The 22,623-nt window shown below is 38.6% G+C and overlaps 1 protein-coding gene across 1 annotated transcript; it reads right to left on the reverse strand.

Moving 5' to 3' along the window:
• Positions 1-1,477: 1,477 nt before the first annotated feature.
• Positions 1,478-22,096, reverse strand: LOC113589559 (microfibril-associated glycoprotein 4-like). The gene is made up of 5 exons (XM_027029276.2): positions 22,011-22,096; positions 21,674-21,874; positions 2,559-2,655; positions 2,097-2,264; positions 1,478-1,719 (listed from the first exon to the last, which is right to left on the reverse strand). The coding sequence occupies exons 2-5, from the start codon at positions 21,869-21,871 to the stop codon at positions 1,478-1,480; spliced, it is 705 nt and encodes a 234-aa protein (XP_026885077.2). The 5' UTR covers positions 21,872-21,874; positions 22,011-22,096.
• Between the last annotated feature and the right edge of the window lie 527 nt (positions 22,097-22,623).

Here is a 22,623-nt window from a genome sequence, read left to right on the forward strand (position 1 = left end):
GTTGGAATATGTGAAGCACAGGGGTGTGCTTCCCATAGGGAAAGGTAGTGTGATGTAGACCCCCCAAGGAGATAATGTTGATAATCTGTGGAACCTTGTGGTTCACCAATGGAGAGTGAATGTGGCGAGGATGTGGATTTCCTGTATGTTACATGGTAAGAGCATCCCTCTAGTTAGAACTCTGATTTAGAGGCTCAGGTCTTCATGTTCAGTAAATAGAATGAACCCAGCAACTCAGATTTTGCAGCACTGGTAATGTCTGTTTAACTGTGAGTTTACATAGGCCTGTTCACTTGCAAACCAGTGATGGGTTCCTGGATACAGTTCTGTCTAACTTATTTATCCTTTATCAACTTTCTATCTATCTATCTATCTATCTATCTATCTATCTATCTATCTATCTATCTATCTATCTATCTATCTATCTATCTATCTATCTATCTATCTATCTATCTATCTATCTATCTATCTAACTAGTCTTAAAAAGTTATAATAAAAAGATCCTTTGCAAAAAAATATGCAACACAATGCAAAATGTTCATAGTTCACAGTTCACAAACACTTTAGAGTAATATCTCCAAAATGTATACTTATTCAGATCTGTGCAGTAGTTTTATTCTGGTATAACTTGTTTTCTAGCCATCATAAAGTACTTAAAACACACAATAAACATTGCATGCTATAATAAATGTAATCATATAGCAATTATAATCAGAATATTAGGTTTAGTATACTATACTACATACTATACTATAGTGTAATAGTAGGACTAGTATAGTATACTATACTCAGTGTAATAGCAGAACTAGTATAGTGCACTATATTCAATATAACAGTATGACTTGGTTACATTTTCTAACTTCTCTTAAAATGGAAAAAATTTGGGAAACAAATATTAGGTCTGTCTGTCACATGCCACATAATATAATATGACTGTGCAAGGAAAAAATACCTTAATGAAACATAAAGATATTTAAAAACAACAAGAAATCATAGGGCTTTCCTTGAAAAAGACAAAAATATCTTGTAGTCTAATTCCAGCAAAAAACACAAGCCTGATATTATACTGATAGATTCCAGCAAATAATATTGGCATGGCACACATTTCTCACAGCTTTCATGCCAAATCATTAACATATCAGGTATGACATAACTTAGACTGGGGTGTTTGATCAGAGAAATTGCCAGCTGTGTCCTGTGGTGGCCCCTAGGAAGAAAGTTGCTCAACCCTGTTTTGTACAAGCCATTAAGTTCCCCCTATCCATCCCTGCCCAAAAGAAATTAAGTTGAACAATAACTTTAAGGGTAATGTATAATAATGTAAGAGTTTAACTTTAAAAGTAATTTATAGTTATTGTTCAGTCACATTTATTTCAGCCACATATTCCTGATACTGAGTGTTGAATTAGTGTATGAATGAGTGGTTATTAGTCTATCAGTTCAGGAATCTGAACCACTGGCATTTCCATGTATTATTTCATAGAGACACGCGCCTGATCTTCATGGCAATAGATTTCAGTGAGTAGTAACAGCCTTTCCAGTGGTACCAATGGACTCCAGTGTATGCCGCCACACCACTTCCCCATTTATACACACCATTGGGGTGTGCCTGGAAGCAGTTGTTGAACCAAAAGGCTCCTTCATAAGTCTTTGCACAATTGTTAATGTCTTTGTCAAATGTTCCAAACTCTTTCTCGTTGGAGTTGATCAAGGAATCTCCTACAGGAAAAAAAAAATAAAAACAATAACTAGTATTAAAAAGCCTAGAAAAACGTTAACATTTACACAAAGTTGCATAACCCAGGTGTTCTGTAAATGTTGTTCCCATTTTTATTAACAACTGCTAAGGATTAAATATGTGAATTAATATTTGTTTCCAAATATTAGATGCTGAAAGTGTTTTTATAATGTGGAGGTACCTTCAGTACTATTACAAACCAGCAGAACCAGTTGTTCATTTGCAAGGATTTGCAAGGATGCTCCACCCTTTTAAATTCCATTAAATACATTGAATCTAAAATTGTAAAGCTCGGCCTCTATGAATCAGCATCTTGTTTTCTCATTGTCTTAAAACTGGCACAGAGCGCCTCCCCCACCTGCTCCTCCATCGATGTATCCACTGATGTGCAGCCTGTACTTCTGCAGCTCTGAATCAATGTAGAATAATGCATATCCAGCATTGACTCGGCCACCATCGAAATCTTCCATTTCCACCCTCAGCATGTACCTCTGACTCCATGTTATCTGATAGATGTTCTCCAGACCTTTAAAAAACACGTTTCAACATTCCCATCACAAAAACAATAGTTAGTAAATTACATTTTTGATGAGTTGGGACCAAATCCTAGAATTGCTATTATTTCAAAACAACCAAATACACATATGTACAAAAATACATTGGAGAAGTCTGTGCTTTTAGGTGTAATGAAAACTGTTTGTCTACACATGAATAGCATTGTTTTTTATTCCTGTATCTTGAATGAAGTTTTGGATGTCATTTTCCCAGCTCTCTCAGTATTTGTATTTGTACATTACAGTCCCAAAAATGCCTTTCACACCTAGCCAGTATTCCCCATTCATGTCTCCAAAGCCATTTTTATATGCATCCCATGCCCTGTAGAAATTCACACTGCCATCCATTCTCCTCTGAATGACCTACAAAAGAGAGAAAGGGAGAGAGAATGAGTGAGAGTAGGAAGGAAAGGGGAAATCCAGGCATTAATAGAAGGAACCTGATGCTAAGAAAAGAACAATGGATCACTGAGCATCATTTAAATGACTGTATACATAAAACACTGTGTATTAAATGACAACATAGTGTAGCACTACTTTAACAATTGGTATTGTCATTTTTTGGTTTGCTGGGTATTTGTTTTATTAACTTGCTTAACTTTACATCTGAAGATAATTACACTGGCATTACCTATAATGAAAAAGATTTTTAAAAATGTAAAAAAATAAAATAAAAAATCTGCAGATATGTCAATTAAAAATGAGCAAATCATGCATTTTTTTTTGTTAATTCGAGAGCATCAAAATTCACCTAACTCAAACTTCTTTGTTTAGAACATTGCTTTCTCATTTATCTTAGCACTGTGTTCAGGTTACTTTTCTGAAATTAAAACCTTGGGGCTTATAATAATAAGCTTAGTATAATAACTACTGCATAATAAACTACTATACAGTGCATCCAGAAAATATTCACAGCGCTTCACTTTTTCCACATTTTGTTATGTTAGAGCCTTATTCCAAAATGGATTAAATTCATTTTTTTCCCCTCAAAATTCTACAATACCCCATAATGACAAAGGAAAAAAAGTTTGTTTGGAATTTTTGCACATTTATTAAAAATTAAAAAAAACAAAAATCACATGTACATAAGTATTCACAGCCTTTGCTCAATACTTTCTTAAAGCAGCTTTGGCAGCAATTACAGCCTCAAGTTATTTTGAGTATGATGCTACAAGCTTGGCACACCTATTTTTTGGCAGTTTCTCCCATTCTTCTTTGCAGAACCTCTCAAGCTCCATCAGGTTGGATGGGGAGCGTTGGGGCACAGTCATTTTCAGATCTCTCCAGAGACGTTCAATCAGGTTCAAATCTGTGCGCTGGCTGGGCCACTCAAGAACATTCACAGAGTTGTCCCAAAGCCACTCCTTTGTTATCTTAACTGATTGCTTAGGGTCATTGTCCTGTTGGAAGATGAACCTTCACTCCAGTCTGAGGTCCAGAGCGCTTTGGAGCAGGTTTTCTACAAGGATGTCTCTATACATTTCTACATTCATCTTTTCCTCGACCCTAATTACTCTCACAGTTCCTGCTGCTGAAAAACAACCTCACAGCATGATGCTGCTGCCACCATGCTTCACTGTAGGAATGGTATTGGCCAGGTGTCATGATCAGTCCCTTCCATGTTCTGTGTTTTCCATGTCTTATGTTTTGTTCTGTTCCATAGTTTTGTTTTGTCCTCATTGATTGCTTACACCTGTCCCTCATTTCTAGTTTGTGAATTTCATGTATTTAAACCCTGTTGTGTGCCTTGGTTGGGGCTGTTCATTGTTTGTTTGTTTGACTGTTTGGATGTTTGACTGTTTGAATTATTGTTTGAATGTGTTTCATTATGGTTGTTTCTTTGTACCTTTGTACAAAGGCACTTTGTGCCTTTGTGTTTATCCTAGCCTTCGTGTTTCCCTTGCCTTAGTTATAGCCTGCTTTCCCGTGTGTCTTCATGTGTTTGTTTTGTTTAATCATGTTTCCCCGTACTCTCCGCGTTGGCTCTATGACCCTGGACTACGAAAACGACTCTGATTTTGGATTTGCCCATAATAAATCTCGCTTCTCTCCGAACATGTGTCTGCCTCCTTACTGCTCAAGACTATACCAGGTGATGAGTGGTGCCTGGTTTCCTCCAGACATGACGCTTGGCTTTCAGGCCAAAGAGTTCAATCTTTGTTTAATCAGGCCAGAGAATTTTGTTTCTCATGGCTTTTTGGCAAACTCTAAGTGGGCTGTCTTGTGCCTTTTACTAAGGAGTGGCTTCCGGAGTCCTGGTGGTTCCAAACTTCTTCCATTTACGGATGATGAAGGCCACTGTGCTCATTGGGACCTTCAATGCTGCAGAAATTTTTCTGTACCCTTCCCCCAATCTGTGTCTCGATACAATCCTGTCTCTGAGGTCTACAGACAATTCCTTGGACTTCATGGCTTGGTTTGTGCTCTGACATGTACTGTCAACTATGGTACCTTATATAGACAGGTATGTGCCTTTCCAAATCATGCCCAATCATCTGGATTTACCACAGGTGGATTCCAATCAAGTTGTCAAAACAACTGAAGGATGATCAATGGAAACAGGATGTATCTGAGTTCAATTTTTTGTGCCATGGCCAAGGCTGTGAATATTTATGTACATGTGATTTTTTGGGTTTTTATTTTTAATAAATTTGCAAAAATTCCTTACAAACATTTTTCACTTTGACCTTATTGGGTATTGTGTGTAGAATTTTGAGGGGGAAAAATGAATTTAATCTATTTTGGAATAAAGCTGTAACATAACAAAATGTGGAAAAAGTGAAGCGCTGTGAAAACTTTCTGGATGCAATGTATATGATAAGCTTGTGTTATTCCACTCACAGTCCATCGCTTATCATTGCAGCCCATGTCACAGTACACATTCACCGGTCTCTTAGATCCTGCTGGATATATGGCGTATACCCCACTGCTATTGGAGCCATTGTTAAAAATGTCATCACAGTCCAATGGCAGAGAGTTCTCTTTGATAGGACTAGACTGCACCAACAGGGGGAGCACTACAGTCATCAACCCAATCATCTGAGAGGATTGTAAAAACAGAGAGGAGAGAGGAATTGGAATTTACAGTTGCACAGCACTATAGTAGTAATTTGTGAATTACACATGCAGTCTTTTTTAAGCAAATGTCTTAGGATTAGAACATGAATAGCATAAAATTGAAGTTAGATCATTCAGTATAATTTGTGAAAGGGTTTTAATTTATATTAATAACAGATTTAGACATAAGAAAAATATTAAAGTTGTCATATGTTGAATTTCATGTACTTGCACAACACTAAACAGTTTTATACTAAGATAGTAACAGCCAGACATGTTTCATAACATTGTTCATGACAAGGAGAACATTTGGAAAATTGTTTCCTTTTGACAATTGATACCTTTTCAAATAGCAAGAGCAAATTCCACTTCCAAAGAGAGATGTCATTGGACAGTTAAAACATTCACACAAGTCTTAGGAAGATCGGTCTAGCCTGATGACATGTCCCACTTTCCCTAAATGTGAGTTACGTCTGATTTATATTTCAATCACAGTGTGTTCAATTAGTTATTCATAACTACATTTGTCTTAAATTACAGATTGAGTAATTTAGTGACTCAAAATATCATTTTAAAACATTTAGAGCTCAAATAAACCCCCCAAAATAAATCCATCCATCCATCCATCCATCCATCCATCCAACACCTCATTGAAAGTCCTTCAGAAAAGGAAACAGGTGTGTTAGAACTGAACTGTCAATAAATTCTTCAGTATTATTTCTTTTCAGGATTTTAGACACCTTCACTCTACACTTCACGTAAAACCACCCTGGTAGTCCTTGAGGGGTATTCATTTTGTTGGAGAAACTTAACATCTAAAATATTACATTTTTCTATCAATAAGAAATGCAAGGAGAATTTCATTTATAACTAAATTTCAATTTAATTTATAACTACATTTCAATTTATAACTAAATAACTAAAATATAATATAAATAATTACTATGTAAATTTACATGCCACCAAAAAGCAAAGCATTTAAAATAAAGGTTATTAAATATGTCAAATACTCACCTCTGCTAAATGTTGTCTCCAAATGTGTCACTCCAGTTCGCACAGACATACATTAAAATAAATACAGATAAACTGTAAATGTCCGATTATTAAAATGGTCACTATCAGGAATAGAGCAGTGCTTCAGCCCTCTTGCCTTTAAGGAGGAGTCATTTGGAGTGTTTTGAGAAATGGGGCATTGTAGAGAAGCTCAGTGACTCGGATTTCTTTACAACGATGGACCCAAGGGTGATGACCCACAAATATAGCCAGTTTATGTCCTAGTTATCTACCAGTGAACCTACATGTCTTTTGAGTTTTTATATGTAATGTTGATACTAGCAAAAAAGTCCTAAATCTGAAAAGGACACTCATATGTGGCTTCTGTGATGGACTTTAGGGGCATTAAATGTCTCAGACTTTTTATTGCCACCACTGTGAAGAATTCAATTTCTCAAATTCAAATCAAATTTGAATGACATTGTTTAAATTTTAATGATTTACTTATACATAGGTTTAGAAAAGTCCTAGTCACACATTTTAATTATAAAAATGTGTGTCTTATTCTGAATTCAAAGTGCTGGAATACAGTACACACAATTCCACCATTCACACTCCACCACCACTTCCCTGGTCCGAATCGCCTGTTTACTGATCATTAATCACTCACACATTTTCCTTGTTTCTCTCTGAAATTTAAACCCACAGGTAACAGCGCTTTGCATTAGCTTCCTTCAAGATTAAACCCTTGATCATTCTACAATCTTCAGAAATGTCTGAGCCACTCAGGGTCATTTAAACGCATTTTTGTTAAAGGCCCTGCACTCCTTACTCAAAATGTTATATTAGCAGGAGGTATGTGATTATGTTCATACTTCTGCTTTATTTGGCATGGCACAGTGTATAAATTAATCTCTGCATTTTGTATTATTTGTATACTGCCCCCTAATGTCTGTTTAGGAATTACACTTTATTTGGTGTTATCTATGATATCACAGATAACACTAATTGACTGTTGGGGATCATAGTCAACCTTATATTGCAAATTTATGAACTGTGAAATCATCTTACTCTCCCACACTTCACTCCACTCTGCATAGATCTACTCCAGTTACAGAGATGGCACAAGCATACAAATGGTCAGTTTTTGGATGCAAGTGAGAGAAAATTACTATTTATTTTTTATTCCAGAAAATTAGGCCAAATCAAAATGGCTCATATTTCTTTCTGGGGTTGAATTGACACCAAATACAAATTTGTTGCAGGCATTTTACTGTGAATTCATTTGAAAATTGGATTCACTACACCTCTTGATTTTCAAGATGAGAAAAGTTTAAAGCAACAGATTTCCCTATACTTAATGGAGGCAATGTGTATGATAAGTTGATAAGTTGAAATTGCTAATAGTCTGACTAGCTCCCGCCATGTATAGTCAAAGCGTTTAGCTAGACCTGGTTAACCAGTCGAATACAAGATGGTTAACCCTCTAATTTAACCAGAGAATTTTATATGCCTCTGTTTAAACATGGTATGAATTCCACTGTTGACCAAGACCCCTAACAGCTTTTCACCTCTTTAGGTTCAGACATGTAAAGCTGTGTTGATGTGATCTGATTTCCACCCTGTGCCATACTTACTAATTGGGGTCCCTACCCACAAGCAGAATAGTAAAGGTGACAGAGAATAAAGAAAATTGAAAACACTTCTGTCAATGTCAGTTTATTGGAAAAAAATTGGAAGGTAACTGGAATATATTTTTGCAAAATATTCTTTGCAGAAATATTTATTTCTGCATGGATAAAAAAAACCCCAACAACAACAACTTTGCAGAGTCTTTAATAAACTTGCCTCACTCCTGTGAGCTGCTTTATGTGTGGTAGAGTGTAAGGGAGGGAAGACCAGGGGGTTCGCAGGGTAAGAATACTGCATTCAAGGTTCCAGTAGGTTCCACTCAATAGGTATTTATTAGTATTCTCTAACCCACTGTACTGTACTAGGATATTCTATGAGTAAATGGCAAAGCACTTTTGTAAGTCGCTCTGGAGAAGAGCGTCTGCTAAATGCCGTAAATGTAAATATTCTCACAAAAAAGAAAAACAGTGTATAAAAAAGGAAAATTAAGTAAATAACAGTTTTTTTAGTATAGGAATTGTTGTAGTCTTTCTGCTGCTGTAATATAACGGGAATTTTCCTGCCTTCTCATAAGTACAGGTACTGTCTAAGGCCATGAGACTGGTTAGACATAACATCACTCAACAGGTCTTTCACCTGAGAAGATTCCCAAGTAGTCCTTCTGACCATATCATACCCTATATTAACTACATTACCCAGGGGCCACTACATGTCACTAATCTGGAGGTGGAGCAGACATCATCACAGCTCCTCTGTCACTATGCTGTCACAAATATGAATTCACATCAGCCACACAAATGTCACAGCAACTCTCTGTCACATTACATCTACTTGAACCACACCAAGACTGCAAGGTACTGTTTCTGCACAGGCCATCACACCATGTGTTATTGTATGTGTTACTGAAACTTTGAAAGGAAATGAGCTGCACTTCTTGTGTTAATAAAGAAATGTTCTATATCATTATGTGTCAGTAGTTTTGTAGTAAGTAAATAACAATTTGCAAAAAAAAAAAATCAGTAAAAACCATTGAAATATCAATTCATGTTGCAGTTGCTGACACAATTGATACTGTTCCTTAAATAAGTCCTGTATTGCACACATACACTTGGCACTTTTCAGTTACACTTAATCGGTTAAGATGCTTCAAAACTACAGAGATGCATATGAAGATTGATTTAAAAAAGGACTGTTTGCAACTGAACAGCTCTTCAGGAAGTGAACTGGTTCAAACCACTCATCATTACTCTTAAAGAGCAGGCATACAATCAATGTTGTCCAGCTTACTTGGCAGTTTTAGAATTCCATTAGCTAGGTAGCTAATTTGCTAATTCAGTTGAGCCTATGTTATTAACAGCTAGATTATAACTCAATGAAATGAACATGTTTTGCAGAGGGTTTGCATGGCTTTACTGTTTACATGTTACATAGTGATCATGTTTTAACATACTTTACAAGAGATACAAGATATTTTTTCAACTGAAATGCCAGGAAATGTGATTGAAACAGTTGGCTCTTTGGGACATGGCTCATTTTACATGCATACTGGCATACACTATATTTTTCTCTGGCATTTTGCCACCATTTATAATGCATTTTTGGCCATGTTTCCTAATGTGCCTCATTAGTTTGTACAACCTTTCACTTTAACATTTAAGATGAATTTATTTGTTCATGGATTTGCCCATGTTTCGCCTGTTTGCTTATCTCTGACCCCTCCCTTGGGTATTTATTTCTCCTTTTGGATTTCCCAAAAAAGCTCACCACATTTGGATTGTCTCACATTGCTGAGAAGACTATCAATGACATGCAATGCAATTTTGATCATATGTATTTCGGTCATCACAAATCTGGGTAATGCTGCCAGAATCAGGAGTCACTTGGGAGGTGAAAAGCTTATAATGATAAGTGAAGAGAACAGGACAATGAAATGTGATAGGGCTGTTGACCCAAAGATAAAGATTGTGTTCATACTAGCAGTACATTTATGACAATGTGGGTTTTCAGAGAGCTTCAGTTTCAAAGGTCCTGGATATGAATTAATCTGGCAACCTTTTTCAGGGACGGTAATTGTCTCACCTGACCTAAATTAGGGTTCTTGAGAACTGACTAAATCCCTAAGTCCCTCTGCTCAGAAAAAAGCAGGTGTATCAGATATCTGACACACACCCAGCAGAGCTGAGACAGGCAGTGGACAAACAGGCTAAACCGACTGTCTGTGAGCTGCACTGAGACACCACTTGGGTTCCCACCTATTGACACTGTGTCTATTCCTCACATTTTCCAAAAGAAAGGTCATAAAATCTTTGATAAGAAATGTATTAATGTTATACTAGATTATGGTAACACCAACATACACTCTATTTGTCATCTAAAGTGCTTGTTTTTAATGAAATAATATAAATAATAATTATTATTTAATAATTATTCAATTTAATCTGAGCATGTATTGTTGAACTGAAACTTAGACCAGATAAGTATATGGTTCTGAATGAATCCACTTCCTTCTGGCTTTAGTTAAGTTCATAACCCTCCTCTTAATGATCTTGGGGGGTGGTTGTGTAGCAACAATATATAACAAAAACAGGCATTTATCAAAAAACAGACTTCAAGATTAACTCTTTTTAATTCCTCATTCTCAGTGTGACCGTCTCATCTTCAACCAATAAAAAAAGCAGGCTGTAAAAACAGGGAGATATTAAATGAATTGGTTCCTGTGGGAAAATGGAGGGATGAATGAAATGATAGAGGGGTGGATATACAAGAGCCATCAGTGTAAAGTGCAGTCTGGGGACTGAATAGACCTAACGGTTCAATCGGTACAGCAAATTTTGTCATTCTGTCTCTACAGCTGAAGGAGTTATAAAATCAGTGGATTTCTATGGGATAATGGCGGGATGTATAAAAGAATAGAAGGGGTGGACATACGAGTGTCATTAGTATGAAGTGCAGTTTGGGGACTGGGCCCAGTAGTTCAATCAATACAATTTATTTGTTCTAACTCCACAGCTGAAGAGGATGAAGGGATAAAGAATGAGTGGAGGTGATATCAGAGCAAATATACTATATATACTGATTCTGGTGGTTATAGCATATAAAACATGCATAGCATGTTTGTTGGACATATCTTGAAATTTGGCAAAATAGAAGCAGTTTGAAAAATTGCCTCGTAAAAGTTTATGGGAAAAGTGGTCAGGCAGAGGGATGAAAAAAAGAGTGACAAATGAGGTTATCGCTCTAGAAAGCATAACTCTTTCAGCCATAGGACAAAGGTTTCTAGAGAGTTTGGTGGGTTTGGTGGGTCTTTAAAACTGTAGAGGAAATAGCATTATAATTTTTGTGTGGGAAGAATAATATCTAGAAAAGTGACCCAGTCTGAATTGATGTTGCCGATTTCTCCTTTGTGACATACAAATGATTCGGCCCTTTCTGTCGCAGGAAAGTGCCCAAGTGCTTGTGTAGTCTCTTGTAATATCAAAGCTAGACTACTGCAACTCGCTACTTGCTTGTTTTCCTCTAAGAGCCATCAGACCTCTACAACTTGTCCAGAATGCAACAGCATGACTTCCAAAGTTCACAGGTCACTCTGCTGCTGCATTCCCTGCACTGGCTTCTTTTGTCCTGGCTCCCAGATGGTGGCATGAACTTTCACTTGCTGTCTGGACAGCAGAGTCTGTTGCAGTCTTCAAATGCAGACTGAAGACCCATCTAATTGTGGAATATTTAAATGAACACTGATCCTGCACCTATGTTGAGTAACTGAAACTCTAGTACTTAATGTAGGGTATTGTTTATTGCACTTATTGTTGTCTGTTATAGTTGCATGTTATGTGTTTTGCACTAGGTTTCAGCATTGATCTTTATTTCAACAGCACTCTAGTTCAATGATATCTTGGAATCTAACCTATTGTATTGGCTGGGATACATTCTATGAGTAAATGACAAAGCAGTTTTGTAAGCTGCTCTGGATAAATGGGTCTGTCAAATGCCATAACTGTAAATGAAAAAGTGCATTTCCTGAAGAAAATGCAAATTGTGAAGCTTAAACAATTCCCAGGTAGTTTCTATGTGGTAGCTATGTGTCCCAGGTGGTTGCTATGGTGTTACCAAGTGGTTGCTATGGAGTCCCAGCTGGTTGCTAGATGGTTTCTATGCTGTTACAAATTAGTTGATAACTGGTTGCTATGTTATACCAGTTGGTTGCTATGGTCTTTCTAGATGGTTGCTATGGTATCCCAGGTGGTTGCTAGAGTGTTACCAACTGGTTGCTATGATCTTGCTAGGTGATTGCTATGGAATTCCGAGTTGTTGCTAGGGTACACCCAAGTGGTTGTAGGGTTTTACTAGATGGTTTCTATGGAGTTCCAGGTGGTTTCTAGGTGGTTGCTATGGTACCGCAAGTTGTTGCTATGTTGTTGCTAAGTGGTTAAATAGTTGTACTGGAGTCCCAAATGTTTGATTACCAGTAGTGTGTGAATGAAAGTGCATTACCTATGGGAAATATATTGTGAACAAAACATCTGCTATGTGGAAACCGAATGTACAGTAAAAGCTGTATACAAGCACCTCTTTTCCGATCAGACTGAATATTACAGAGTAGGTACCGTGTTGATATTTCACTGCAGGAAGAATTAGCAGTCATGAATCTGACAGAAAAATAATAAGAATTAAAAAAAATTATTGAATAACTATTTATTGCACACTTGTCAAGGCATCTTGACAATAAGAGACACCATTTTGCTAACTTTTTGGAGTATCTGTCACACCACAGTAATGAATTACCTAGATATAACAACTTTAGTGTTACTTAATTTTTATGTGGTTATTTAAAATTAAGAGACTGAGATTCCAAATCACAATAATACAATTTAAACTATTGAATGAAAAATATTTAAGACAAAAGTATACATTACCCCAGAGAGATATGTCACATTATATATTTACCCTGCCTTGACACAGATATACATAGTACAGATTCAGACACGCATTATTAGTCAAATTAAATATTTTACAGTAGTACACATTATCAAAGTCAGATTAACCGAATTGAATTTACTAATTTCATACGTGACATTTGAACTGGCCTTGGTTTTGCTCTGAACAGATAAGGCTAGCCTGTAATATCTGAGAGCCACTCATCGAATCTTCATCTGCGTGCTTTTCAGGGAGTAGTAGGCACCTTTCCAGGTGCTCCACACAATTCCATTATATGAACCTGGAGGAGTTGTATCTGCCCAGTAGTACCTGCCATTGTGATTGTAAAGAAAGCCATACCACAACCACCAGCAGGTGTACCAGAATCCTCCATTATAATCATTAGCACAGCTACCATATGGACTTTGGTCATAGGTTGCAAATGGTTGCCCCATCAAGAAGGACAAAGAATCTGCAGAATACATTTATTTTTTAGTACATATGATTTTAACAGTATTTTAACAAGAATGTATTTTAACAACAGTGTAAACTGACTTTCAGGTAGGAATAATATAATGAGCATTGTGCAGAGATTGATGCACCATTTAGCTGCAATTTTGGCATCCTGACAGGTTTCTCAACAAACAACCATGATTCTCTGTAGTCTGATGACATGTGCCAGAATAACATAGTTGTTTAAAATTGCCGGGAAATACACAAGGCGTCCTGAGATACAGGACATTTTGGACAGAGGGATAATTTTACATAACGTGAAATCTGAACACCTTTTCATTTGACTCAGTAATCTGTTAAATATGTGTTGCAAAGTTAAAATTTGTGCAAAGTTAACTTCTCAATCAATGTAAATGTGCAAAAAAGTTAATGAATGTTGCTTGCATTACTGGTTGCTGGCACCTTCTGGGATGGCCTTACAGGTGCCAGCTAAGTGGGACTGAAAGTAGATATCAATGGGTACAGCTGAGGGCTTTAGTGTTTTACTCACCTGCTCCTCCATCAGTGTAGCTGGTTACATGCAGCTGGTAGCTGTTGACCTCAGAGTCAGTATAGAAACTGAAGTAATGGGCAAAGGCTTGGCCCTTTTTAAAATGTCATTTACACTCTCATAGTGCCCCAGATTTGTCATCAAGTATATAAATTGTCCAGTCCTACCATTTGGACCGAATAATCAAACAAAAACAAACAAACAAACAAAATACAAACAACTGTGACGGCGGCGGGTGAATGGAAGCGAGAGGCGGGTCAGCAGAGAGGTAATCTTTATTCTTCATTGGTAGTCCACGATGGAAGCACGGAACCTATACAGAGAAGCTAGTCTTCCTCTAGACAATTGATCATGCGTGGTTCGACTCAACATAGTAGGACCGCTAATGTGCAGCTCCGTCTCCTCGGATCTGGGGGATAAAATAGAGCAGGGAGTGAATGTGGAATGGGTGAAAGTAATTAGTAATCAGGGGATTGTGAATGGGGCAGGTGCGATGTGTAGTCCTTAGCAGGGGTAGGTGTGTCTCCCCTCCTAACTGGCTGACCAACCATGACAACAACAAGATCAAATTATTTAGATTGGTATGTTAAATGCCCTAAACTAAATTGCAACATCAGATTTTTTCAGCAGAATTTAATCAGATAATCAGATAAACTAAAGTGTATTTAATGCAAAACTGTTGTCTCAACTGTATTGATGTTTTCTAAAAAAACAGGACATAGGGTTTTATTTGCTTGTTCAGGTGTTCTACAGCAGTAGAGAAATAAATGTTTATATTTTTGCACTTTAAAGTCTGTTGGAGACCAAATATAATGAATTTCAGCCAAATTATAAACAATTTCAGCTCATTCATTATAGACCTCTCGAGTCCTATGTTCACATGACTGTAGCCATATCCAAAGCTATACCGTAAAATTGTCAAGAAACATGAAAAAGTTTTTTCTTTATGAAAAATGACAAAACATTATCAGCCAAACAGCCTTTTCCCCATTTTTAGCCGCTTTGTCAAGCCAACTTAAAATTAGTTCACAAACTTTGCCTTTCTAGTTTTTATCTGTTCTCTTATGTTTAGTTTTGTTTGTTTGCTGTTGTACTCCTTTTGATACTCATACCCAGCCCTATCCTGTTCTAGTCTTTTGTTGAGTTAGTTCATTTCTATACATTTGGTTCTCTTAAACTTCTAATTATTTGTTTAATCCTGTCTGTCTGTTTCCATGTTCTTGTCATGGTTTCATACGATCTTTCTGACTCTGATGATCTATACTCCTTCCAAGGCAATATCACTCCATGCATGTGTTCATCCTCAGCCTCTCAACCGTTATTGAGAGAGCAACATTACTGTCATGACTGAGGTACTTTGTTTCGTATTGATATCACTTCAAGCTGACATATTTCAGTCTTCAGAATATTGCAAAAACTACACTGAAGATGAAGCAACAGTAAAATGTATTTCTTTGCTTCTTAATTTTAACCACACAATTCCATAGTAACTTACTGACTCTCACCTAGCCAGAATTCTACACTTGCATTCCCAAAGCCTTTTTTATAATCTGCTCAGGGCCTGTATAAATTCACACTACCATGACCTTTCTGCTGAATCAACTGAGATTAGATTGAGCAGTACAGCAAAAATGGAACAAGAAACATTCAGTACACAAAACATGAAGCTACAACAGCCTATTATCTCACTAGTATTTGCAATCATACTAAAACAGAGTATGCTCAGTCACACATGATTATTTAATGCTCAGTCATTTAATTTAATGTCTACTTTGTTTAATGTTTGCACTTACAGTCCATTTGCCATTGTCAGAACCTCCTCCATTACATGACATATCACAGTACATCTGCATTGGAATCAGGCCCTACTGGGTAGATGGTGTACATCCCCCTGCTGATGGTGCCATTGATTTTGTTTGTGCAGCTATTATATGTATTGAAAATGTCATCACAATCCAGCAGCAGGGCACCTCTAGTAACAGGGACGGACCCTGCCACCAGGGGGAGCACTAGACACAGCAGCAGCCGCTGACAGAGGAGAAAACAAAGAGGTTTTGAGATGTCTTTCTGACAACAATGAACTTCAGTGGGAAATTATATAAACTTACCATATCTGTAACAATTTTCTTCTGAAAAATAAGGAAGATAAAAAAATAAATATAATTAATTACTTGTGATTAAAGACTTAAATTACATTCTTATGGAAAATAGAAAATTATTATAACTATAATATATAATTAGAATATAATTCTAATATAATGACTAATTAAGATAAACTACATTCTTATTGAATTGTATGTAAATTGTTATAGCACAAAATTAGAATGGTTATAATTTAAACTGGCTTTAAACTGTTAATTTTGTCAGATAATAATATTTCACCTTTATGTGACCAATGGTCAGAGAAACCATTGTGGAAGTTCACATATTTACCATGGTATGCTCATATCACTCAAACTATTTGTAATTAAGATTAAATATGTTTGGTTGAATAAATGTAATTATCAGGGATATTAGCACTTGGTCATATATTATCCAGAAGATCAATCGTTATATGTTATTTTATTAGCAAGATTTGTGCTAAGGAGTCCACAGTTTCTCTCACTCCACAGATCTTCTCTCGTTCAGCTGTACAGAGCAATGCATCCTTATTTTATATATGGTCTTTTGCTATGCTGGCAAAGAGCCTGCGATTCAAAGACTCTTGTGTCAGGTTGTGACCACAATTTTTAGCATTCCAGCTTCAGTAAATATGCACACATAGTTCATGAGGTGGATTTAAGAGTAGATTCTTGCATGCATTGTCATTTTACAACCTTAGAGTTATCATGGTACATAATTTCAATAAGGGTTTTAAGTGATTGGAAGACAGGGAGTGGTCGCTAAATAGCTCATAAACAAATCTGTTGGTGGATTATCTGTTACTGAAGGTCTTCTACAGTGTAATATGTGTAAAGAGATTAGATGATGAAGGTCAGATTATGTTTTGCCACACAAGTGGCACTAATGTAGCATGCTGACCTTAGAAGGACTGGTCTGCAATCAGAACCAAGCTAACACATATATTGTGCATCACATAAATTAAGTTAACTTCCGGCAAGTCAGTGCACAGCCCTGGATCCATCACTGCAGCTGTATTCCCATTGCCTTTGTGGTTGGAATAGCACATTCAAGACAGTTAAACACCTGTTTAAAGTTTTAGTTTATTTTGCAAACTTTATATTTTACCCCCTAATGAAGTGTCTCTACAAAGTTGTGTTCAAGTTTCCCTTACAATACAAGCTAGCTATTGGTCTTGTGCTAATGCGTAATTAGATGGAATTTATCATTTCCAGATAACGTGACTCTGACAAGCTCTGCTGTTCCAAATCACACTGTGTACAGAATGAGTCAAAAGATTAGCTGTGCCAAAATTTGGTTTAGTGTAGTATTAAGTTGCATGGTGTCACAAACTCAACATTCCTCGACACGCAAATTGAAAATTGCTTTCGGTTATGAAGACAAACTCTGTGACCTTTCTAGAACAACATGTTGCATGTAGGCAGAGATGTTCAGAAATCCATCCCATCAGCAGAATTTAAGAGGGTTTCCTACAAGCTTCAAGAGCAGAAAGGCTATTTTACATAAAGCCACAGGCACAAGCACTGAGCGATAGAAAGGCTATGACCCAGAGGAGGGTTTATCTACAGAAGAGATGCAGGGACGGGAGGAGGACAGCAGGTGCTGTTGTGTGTAGTTTAGTTCCATGTAGTTTCATTTTCTCCGCCCCTCGTCTGATTTTCCACACCTGTCCCTTGTTTCTAGTCTTGTTAAGTCCATGTATTTAAACCCTGTCTTGTGCCCTGTGTCTTGGCTGTTCATTGTTTACTTGAATGTGCTCTATGACCCTGGACTACTACAATGACTCTGATTTTGGATTTGCCCTTAATAAATCTCACTCCACATTGCACATAAGTCCACCTCCTTACTGCTCAACGTTACAGCAGGCCACGCAGTGTATTGTATCAAATGATATGCTTCTCCCTATTTTCAAATATTTCTTTATTGGAATTATTAGGCTGATTAAAGTAAAACAAAACAAAAGCACAGAAATTAAATCAACCTTAAACAGAATCTCCTAAAGTATGAGGAAACATGGTGTACAGTGAATGTTTTGAGATTTAGATTGCATCTGTACACCCCAGGTTAAATTACTAATGACTCCAAAAACAAACAAAGGTATTCACGTCAAGAGAAAATATCACATCATATCGCAGTCGTTTCTCGTATGGCATTGTTTTTCTGTCATTGTCCCTCTCACATCAGCGATCAGTCATCTGTCATCAGTTATCAATTATAATACCTTTAACAGGTCTTAAAATATAGTATTTGGGTGACTTCCCACAAACCCAGACTGCTCTAACTGGACTTTCTGGAAGGATGTGCGAAAATACACATAATTAAGTAAGTAAGTCATTAACTTGGCCATTTCTAGGATATGACGAATTCACTCCAGCCCACTAGTCTTACCACAGCCAGGCCTAGATCCCCCTCTCCTGAGTACTGATAGGCAACACCTGTTTATCTCCATCTGCTTCCTTTAAAGCCTCCCGTTCTCCCGGGCCACTTTGCCAAGTATTGCTTTCCTAGTATGCCTACCGAGCGTTCTCTTCCCCTGTTGCTTTTCCTGGCTACCGACCTCCTTTTCCTCCCTAGACTACGCCTGTCTCCTAGCCCTTCGGATCACTCTGGACTCTGCCTACCAGTTCTGACCTTGGATATGACCTACTGCTCTCTGCATCGCAATCTCACGGTTACCGATGCTGATCCCACCAACTCCTCACACAGTCCATACCTGTTTATTTATTCTAATTATGCCAGTTCTCTCAGCCTGGGACGGACTTCCTAGTGGGAGGTGCATAGGCACTCCCTGCACTGCCGCCTGGATCCGTGGATATTTGGGAGAGGACCTTGACCGGTGTCTGCATTCACTCCTGAGGTGGAGGGGACACCCCCAGGAATTTCTTGGGGGGGCCCTGGGGATATCGATCCCCGGCTGAGGAGGACCGATGTGCCCCACAACGACTGTAAAGAGGGCGGTTGGGTGGAGCCAATGGGAGCTCCAGAGGGCAGGGCTGAAACCCAAGTACCTTCCCTTCAGCGGACTCACCAGTGAGACTGGAGGTATCCGCTCAAAGCCTCGGAAGCAAACCACCTCTGGGGCGCTCCTAGAGTGGCTGGGAGAAGGAGGACCGTTCGGGGGAGGAGCACGGACAGAACCAGGGTGGACATGCACCCCCGCGTTTTCCTCGAGGCTTGGGACATGGTTACAGCACCTGCGTGGACTGCAGGTGCTGCAGCACAGCGCCGAAAGTGTTTATGTGAAGGCGCGTTTGTCTATCTATGTATGCGCCCATTGTCTGTCTGTTTTTGTAGGCACATCACTCTGTGGGAAAACTGTAGGACTGACCTGAAAGAGGCAGGCGCGCTGCCTCTCTCCCTGTCTTGTGAGGGTTTCCCAGGTGGGAGGTTCCTGGCCCGCCTTGTGCTGGGTGGGCACCAGGCATGGCCGTACTGTGTGCGTGTGTGTATGGCACCCTCGAGTTTGCTATCCTGGAAGGGGAAAGCATCAGGAAACACATCCCTAGGCAGGAGTCTCCATCAGGGAGTGTCTCCCCCCCGCATGTTACGAAGGGCATGGCAGACTGCCCCAAAGGAGGCAGAGATCCTGCCCTCCTCCCTCCTGTTGAGTTCTCCCGGGACATCGGTTCCTAGCCCGCCTCATGTTGGGTGCGCACCAGGCAAAGCCATACTATGTGTACATGGCAGCCTGGGGCTCGCAGTCCTGGAGTGAACGCATCGGGAGCTGTGCCCCTTGGGAGGGGGTTCTGTCACGGGACACTCCCCAACACGACTCGCGTGGTAAGGCCTTCCGTGTGCAGGGGGGTTCACTAATGTTTGTAGCCACACCCCTGTGAAGGCACGCACCTGTACGGGGTTACGTGTTAATGTGTGTCTGTCTATTTAAACCCCCGTCAGTGCGTGCCTCACCATTGGTTATTATTTGTCTGCCTGTTAGTGTCTGAAGTTGTATGTTTGTATTCAGGTTAGTGTCTAGCCGTTGTATATGTTTGTCTAGCCTATGTTAATCATTTACACAAGTGTCTTCATGTTCACCATAACTGTTACGTGTGAGTGCCACCATTGTCTAAATGTTTGTGTCATTAAATGTTTCACCACGTCGAGAGAGTCTGTGCATCCTGCTTCACGCCCTGTGGCACTTGGGCATCGTTACAATAATATATACGAATCTATAATATATTATATATAATATATAATAATCAATGGGCTTCTATAATACCATAACCTGAACTGAAGAGACTTAACTTGATCCAGATTCCTGATAATAAAAATAAGTCTTCTTGCACTTTTCCTGGTAAACAGATGACATTTAATGGCATGCCTGTATCTTTATTTATTTCTTAATGTAAGTTTATTTCCTAATGCACTTCTATCAAGGAAATATCTTATGAAGGAGTTATTTGTAATACTTGATCTAATGTGTCATGTGGACTGCCTCCTGTGGACTACATTCCCCATAATCATATTCGTGCCCAAATGTCATGGATTTCCCCTTTAGCCCCAGATGCCAGGTGTCCGCTAAAACATTTAGCATTGTGAATGTCTAACAGACATCTTGTGACTGTGATTAGCATGTAGCACTTAAAAGGAGCAGAATGCAGGCTCAAATCTGTTACACAAAGACATTTGAACAAAAATTAATGTAAAGCAGATACATTCAACATGACTGCAACAATTGACAGAAAGCAGTGGAAACAGGAGGAATAAATACATAGGTGAAACAGGAAATGCAATGAGACACAGGTGAGACGAGCGAGAGAGTAATTGGACACAGGTGAGACGAGCGAGAGAGTAACTGGACACAGGTGAGACGAGCGAGAGAGTAACTGGACACAGGTGAGACGAGCGAGAGAGTAACTGGACACAGGTGAGAAGAGTATCTGGCGTGGCAGTAATGGTGGTTGGAGCAAGGAGAGGGACAACAGAGAGCACATGACTACAAAAACAAACAGATGATACTTTGGGGGAGCAACACAGACAAGGGTGGTGCCATTAAACATTTATTTCTCATTGATTTGGGCCAACTAAATGAAAATCATAGCAACTGTTGTGAATTCAAATGACATTAAATTTGGCATTGAATTTGTTTCTCCCTCCGTACATGTTAAACAACCCATAGTGTATTTTCCAAGTCGTGCATCATCATAAGGACAGATGCACAATCAGGGAGTGGAGAACAAGTCAAGCTGGTGCACAAGAGCACAGCCAGATGTCCAGGACTGACCAGCTAATTTCTCTGACTTACAGAGCAAAGGCACTTTTGCTTTTTTGGACTCCTGGCTATGGTGCGCTATTGTGGCTGGTACTGGGGCAGTGTTAACTCAGTGGTTAGGGTACTTGTAATCGGAAGGTTGCTGGTTCAAGCCCCACCACTGCCAAGTTGGGAACAGTTGGGCCCCTGAGCAAGACCCTTAACTGCTTAAGTTGTACTCAGTTATAATTGTAAGTTGCTTTGGATAAAAGTGCCAGGTAAATGTAATATAAGTGTTCTGTATATATAACTTCTATCACATTCACCTCAATTAGTGATTTCTTACCCTTGTTTGAAGTGATATACAACAGTAATAACCAATAATGGTAATTATTTCCTAATGATTGGATCAGATGTGCATTGAAATCAATACTGTAGTTACTCTAATGGAGAGACACATTCTAACATACCGTCCATCTCCCATCCTCTGATTGGCTTCCCAAACAGCCCATGTCACAGTACACCTGTACAGGTGTTTCACCTGCAGGGTAGATGGTGTACACTCCACTCAGTGTTTGTCCATTAGCATAGACATCAGAGCAGTCTGTTTCCTGAGAAATAGGGGTGCTCCCCACCAGCAGAGGGAGCACTAGAACCAGAAACATCATGTCCTGGGGGAAAGACATACAGAGAAATACAGTATCCAACAAACAATATAATTGCATCTTGCAATCTGTGTTAATTAATGGCATTTTAGCAATAAAGCAAATTATGCAGTTAAAAAAATAAAAGGACAGTGTGACCTACTGAGTCTAAAGCAGAGATTCACAGTCTGGACCTGGATGGCAGTCACTGCAAACAATAGGGTTAATCAGATAGTCCATTTAACATGAAGAAACAATATGGACTTGTTACATAAACATATTTTTGCCCTCCACAGCAACATTTTTCAGTTTGTTCACCATAGTCTCTTATATTGCCATATTGCTTCATATATTGCCTCGTTCAACCTGCGAGTTCAAGTCATGTTAGCTTGAGATGTACACTTCATTTCCATCACATTCTCCACAGCCACCTTTAGGACTACACTGAGTAGTGAAACCAAACACAGTAGAACAGGATCTGAAAGGTTTTGTTACCATAGTTAACTTCAAAACTACACAGAACAATAGGAAATGGTCTGAAACATGTACATTAAGGGTAAAAGTGTAACTCACCTGTAGTGTTTCTCTCACCCTGTCTCAAGGGTTCTCACTCCCATACTTATAAACCCTGACTGACCCTCAAACCCCTCCTAACTACAGCACGTGTGCCAGCATTGGGAAACTGGAACTTCCTGTGAGGATGACACTGTGTTTGAGCTGTGGTAATTTGGGTTATCTTTCAATTTGTTTAAATTTCCAGATCTATGAAGACCTGG

Source organism: Electrophorus electricus, chromosome 16, assembly GCF_013358815.1.
Source record: "Electrophorus electricus isolate fEleEle1 chromosome 16, fEleEle1.pri, whole genome shotgun sequence".
Taxonomy (NCBI): Eukaryota; Metazoa; Chordata; class Actinopteri; order Gymnotiformes; family Gymnotidae; genus Electrophorus; species Electrophorus electricus.

What these genes read in the sequence shown, in the direction of transcription:
- LOC113589559 (XM_027029276.2), bottom strand. Translation starts at nt 21,871, where the DNA reads ATGATGTTTCTGGTTCTAGTGCTCCCTCTGCTGGTGGGGAGCACCCCT. An exon ending in GAATGGGGAATACTGGCTAG is followed by an intron (nt 2,265 to 2,558) that starts GTGTGAAAGGCA and finishes TGTTTTTTAAAG; the next exon opens with GTCTGGAGAACATCTATCAG. An exon ending in ATACATCGATGGAGGAGCAG is followed by an intron (nt 1,720 to 2,096) that starts GTGGGGGAGGCG and finishes TTTTTCCTGTAG; the next exon opens with GAGATTCCTTGATCAACTCC.